Source organism: Montipora capricornis, chromosome 5 (assembly GCF_036669925.1).
Source record: "Montipora capricornis isolate CH-2021 chromosome 5, ASM3666992v2, whole genome shotgun sequence".
Classification (NCBI taxonomy): Eukaryota; Metazoa; Cnidaria; class Anthozoa; order Scleractinia; family Acroporidae; genus Montipora; species Montipora capricornis.
In genome coordinates, this window is record NC_090887.1 from 1987394 (window position 1) to 1992393 (window position 5000).

A 5000-nucleotide genomic window follows, 5' to 3' on the forward strand; every position below is an offset into this window, starting at 1 on the left:
CATATCAACATTCATCTCCTCAATTAAAAGAAACTTAAGAAGGAAGTCATTCAATTTACGTTTAGAGGGTTTTTTTTTCTAAGCTGGCGAAGTTAACGTTCAGAGGGATATCATTCCATATTGGGCGTGTCCTTTTCGTAAGCACCTCGCAAGTAACGTATTGTTGCCGTTGGCCATGCATGGTGTCCTTCTAGTTTCTAGTTTTCAATCGTGACTTACCGGTACACTAGCCAACTTTGCAGACATACGCTTCTGTTTTTTCGCAATCTTGCTTCCCTCCTCTACGTTCGAGAGGAAAGACTTCGAGACGAAGGAAGAGAATATATGCGATCGGCGGAGGCGGTTAGACATATTGCGGATATGTTAAGGCAATTATTCTCGAACCATCTCTCCTGATTGCAGGGTTGCAGAGTACATTCCTCCCCGGCCTATATTTGCCCGCAAACCAGGAGGTTCTAAAAAGGTAATTTATATTTTAAGTTCGTGTTTGAGTTTCTGGTTGTGGTTGTGGTGGAGGTCATCCTCGTCTTCCTCTTCGTGTTGGCCTTCGTGTTCATTCGTGATCGTGATCGTGATCGTGATCGTGGTCGTGTTCATGTTTATACTGTACTTTCGTTTTTTACTGAATTTTGTTTGATATTTTTCATACCAGACACTGCTCATGACAGTGGCCCACTGGGCCACACCGCATCAGGTACCCGTTTCTCGAAAGTCCCGAAACTTTACGGGCCATTTTCGGGTGTCACAATTCCCTCTGTATCTCAAGAACGGAGGGGATTTAAGTCGTCAAACTTCTCATTTAGTTTGCTTTTTGTTACCTTGAAAATATTTTAAAAGATCGGCGTTCCTGGACAAGCGGTTGACAAATTCACAAATGGCTTTCCAGGCCCGAGAAGTTTTCGGGACTTTCGAGAAACGGGCCCCAGCTTTTACCCCATGCCGTGCAAATACTGTGTTTTTCACACTTATCGTAGTTTTTAAACAAGTATTTTCAGACTGGGCTTACGGTTTATCGTCCGTACCCGAGAAGACAACATCAAGACACCTAATTCAGTTATTTTGCAGGAAACAGTCCTCCGCTCCCTAAATATGAATTAAAGTCGAATACTGTAGCCAAAAAGTAAACCTTCCTACTGGCGTCGTTACCTCAGGAATCAGATCTTGGCCCTAACAGAGCAAACATCTCATGCAGGAGGGGTAAATAAATGGAAAGATCTTCCTGTATCCTGCAAAAATCGTTTAATTCTCAACGCCCATGACATGTTTACTTTTTCGTTGAATGTGACTCAGTGAAAATAGATAATTACTGCAGTTAGATTCATTCTTTTGTACATTCATTTGATTTCGGGCACCTAGTGGCACCTGGTGCTTTGCTCCCTTAATCTTTCGTCTCCCAATTGTTTAAACAGGCGGTGGAAGATTTTCACACTCAGCTGACAACAGTAGCAAATTCTCTGCTGGAGGAATTCAGGTTGGTTATTTTATTTCATAAGTATGCCAATGACGTTTGGTGAAATTAAACCAATTATTATAATTTTATCTGATTTTCGCCATTTTATTTTCACAAAGAGTTGTGAATTTGTGGTTTGTCGAGATTGCTTACGTTTTGCGCGTGCGTGCCAGGCTTACGAAGATTCAAGAAAGATTTCTTAGTGTTGAGAAATGCACTTCACTCCGTATTGTTGTTCCTATCTGGAGAACGAATTTAGTTGAATTGAGAGTCTCGAACTTTGTGTGTAAAAGTTGTTTAAAGCAAAGGATCGGGTATTATACGATGCTATGCTGTCTGACTTCTCCTCGTGCCAAACATTCCTTGAATTTAACCGAGAAGATATCAGATGATTTGTTCCTTAAGGACGGTGCCTACAAATTCAAAGGTAATTTTGCCCCGGTTTATGATTATGCAGGAAATGTAGATCTTAACAAGTGTTATTGAAATCCAAAAAGAAAATTGGGGGTAACCACTCATTTTTCAAAGATAAGTCATGAATTTGTAAAAAGCTTTAAAATACAAAGCAATGGATGGCGTTCTTTCTCAAATTGAAGCATGGCTACCCCAATTTTCTTTTTGGATACCAAGAGTACTTACTAAGATCTACTTTCTCCGGAAAGTTTTAAGCCGAGGAAAAATATTACTGTATTGGTAAGCATCACCGATAGGAAACCCGAGCATCTCGAGATGCGCAGAACGTTTGCGCAATAACAATAGTAGCCACCGTCTTTTAAGAGGAGTTGTTTATGCTGAATATTGGCTGTGCATTCGAAAGGTGTTGTAGAATTTTAAAAGAAAATTCGTTTAACTTTATTCAAATTGTATTTATTTCCATACTTGAAACGAACACTGGTTTCAAGATATAGTTTGCAAAATACATCATTAATTTTGGAGTTTCCTGACGTGAAGACCAGCATTCTACAGAGAGACCGAAATAACATGGGAGGGATCCTCTAAGAGTCAGTTGTTAGGCGTAGCCTTTTTTTCTTAAACACCAAAGGGTAGAGTAGACAGATATAGTAATCACGACCGTTTATTTCGTTATAGCATGATAAATAGCATTTCTAGAGGTAGAAAATACCAAGGGTTTGAACAGTTCCTACCATTTTGAACCGTTTCGATACCAGAATATTATGTAACATAATTGTGGTCAGATTCATACAATGGAGGTTCAAGTTTAAAATCAACTGCGTCATAACGAGTGTACTGTATGTTACAGGCAAATGTACGGCGATGACTTGATGAAAGGGAATCTGCCACAATCAAATGATGCCATGGATCAAAGGTATGAACATCATCGTCATCCTCATCTTCATTATTGTCATGGTATTGGCAATGATTATATATATACCGTACATATCGCATCAGTTTCACGGCGGTTTACAATTCTCTGAGAGTAGTACTATCAGCCCATATGACTCGGTTTTGACGGTTGGAAATGGAGCTTTCTGATTGATGGATTCAAATTTTTAATCGGCTTCTGATTGGGTAATCGAATTTTGCATAAATCCATGGTTAATGATGCACGTGATTTTAATGACATGCATCGGTTTCTGAATCGATTAGCCAATCAGAAGCCCATTTATCTTATTAAAAATGTGAATTCATCAATTAAAACGCTCCATTTCCAACCGTCAAACCGAGCTATATGGGCTGATAGTACTACTTCTAAGAGATAGACCACCACCCCCGGGGGTCTTCCCCCTACTCTTCAAGAACAGTGTGTGGGTTCTCTTTAACGTCCCACAGTGTTGATTAACAGGAAGGGTAGTAAAACGGGGCCTACGGTTTACAGTCCTATGGTTTGGTCGACTAATGTGAAGTTAAGACGACCAATTCTGCTAGTGTTGTCCGACGCAAATTCCAACACGTTCTCGTTCAGGAATTCGCTAGTTCCATTTCCCCGCTTGGTTGATTTGTCGATTTGTTCGTCCAACATGAATTTAGGTCGGACTTACGGACTTAAATTTGGTTTATCAACGGAGTTGATAATGTAAATTGACCACCGTACAGAGATTCTAAAAGCTGACGTTTCGAGCGTTAGCCCTTCGTCAGAGCGAATCGAGGGATTATGGGTTACGTGTAGTTTTTATAGTAGAGTAGGAGCTACGCTATTGGTGGTAACATGGCAACGTGAAAAGTAGGAATATATTAGTTAAATGAAAAGCGTTCGTTAATACCGTGAGGATTAAGGGTGCCGATTTGAAAGATGAATTTTTGTTCCAGATTCTTGCGGCTTTCCGTCGTACCTAGATGTAGGGAAAGGCCGCAGATAGCCATGTGTTTTTTGGAGTGGTTAGGCAGATTAAAATGGCGAGCGACTGGCTTAGATGCATCCTTGTCATTCTTCTCAACATCGCGAAGGTGTTCGCGGAATCGGTCACCTAGTCGTCTACCTGTCTCACCAATGTATAATTTATTGCATAACGTACAGGTTATGCAAAAACTACACGTAACCCATAATCCCTCGATTCGCTCTGACGAAGGGCTAACGCTCGAAACGTCAGCTTTTAGAATCTCTGTACGGTGGTCAATTTACATTATCAACTCCGTTGATAAACCAAATTTTTGTATACTACTTCCCCACCGACGCAGCACCACAGTTTCTTTAGAAACTACCCCTTCATTCTTACGGACTTAAGTCGACTTGTTTGTCTGGGCGGACAAATTTCATAAGACAAAGTCGTCTAAATTTTTCTTCATCCCTTTTTCACATCAAACGGTTTTTCCTTCTGAGACGATTTGTTCGTCTTCTATTCACAGTGAAAACGGCCACTGAACATTTCGTTTTTCTCTGATTTGCAGGCGGCAGAAGTTTCTTTATGAGCTGAACACTTCAGGAAAGTACTTTGCATTTAAGGAACAGCTAAAGGTATTTAACTAAAAAGATAAGAATACGTCCCCGACTTGTCAGTTAACTGAAGCCACACATTGAGATAAAGTTATTTAAAGGGTTTTATAATAATGGTAATGGTAACTACTTGATTTATCGACCACACATGTTACATACAGTTTCATGACGGTTTACAACGTTTTCTCTGGGCTCTATATTTGATCTTACTCGCCCACCTACCCACCCTCCCACACAAGAATGTGGAAAATGAAATCAGAGAGATAGATATAGACCACCAACACAAACCACAAACAGCTTTTAAGTGCACGAGTCTCTTTTTTAAATTGTTGTTGTTTGTTACTGTTTGCGGCCCTGTTGATTCATGTCGTGGTGGTACTGGCGGCCTAAGCTTGTCTCAACGGATGATTTTGCTCTAGCCAAAAATCGTGTTGCCATTTACATTCTGCCTGAACCAGTTAACATTTTGAATCGTTTAATTTGAAATGTTTCATCAAACTTCAGCAGAAGCCCATACCCCAGGAGTGCAATCTACCTACCTACTTACCTACCTACCTACCTACCTACCTACCGACCTCCTTTTCCACCTACCTACTTACCTACCTACCTACTTACCTCCCTACTTACCAGCCAACTTAGCCACCTACCAACTTACCT

The 5000-nt window shown here is 40.5% G+C and overlaps 1 protein-coding gene across 1 annotated transcript in view; it reads left to right on the plus strand.

Moving 5' to 3' along the window:
* Positions 1–5000, plus strand: part of LOC138049078 (cilia- and flagella-associated protein 70-like) — a 41248-nt gene that overhangs the window by 15578 nt on the left and 20670 nt on the right. The window contains exons 14-17 of the mRNA XM_068895198.1: positions 403–463; positions 1410–1471; positions 2712–2777; positions 4298–4364. Coding sequence (XP_068751299.1) covers positions 403–463; positions 1410–1471; positions 2712–2777; positions 4298–4364 — 256 coding nt within the window. The remainder of the gene's footprint in view (positions 1–402; positions 464–1409; positions 1472–2711; positions 2778–4297; positions 4365–5000) is intronic.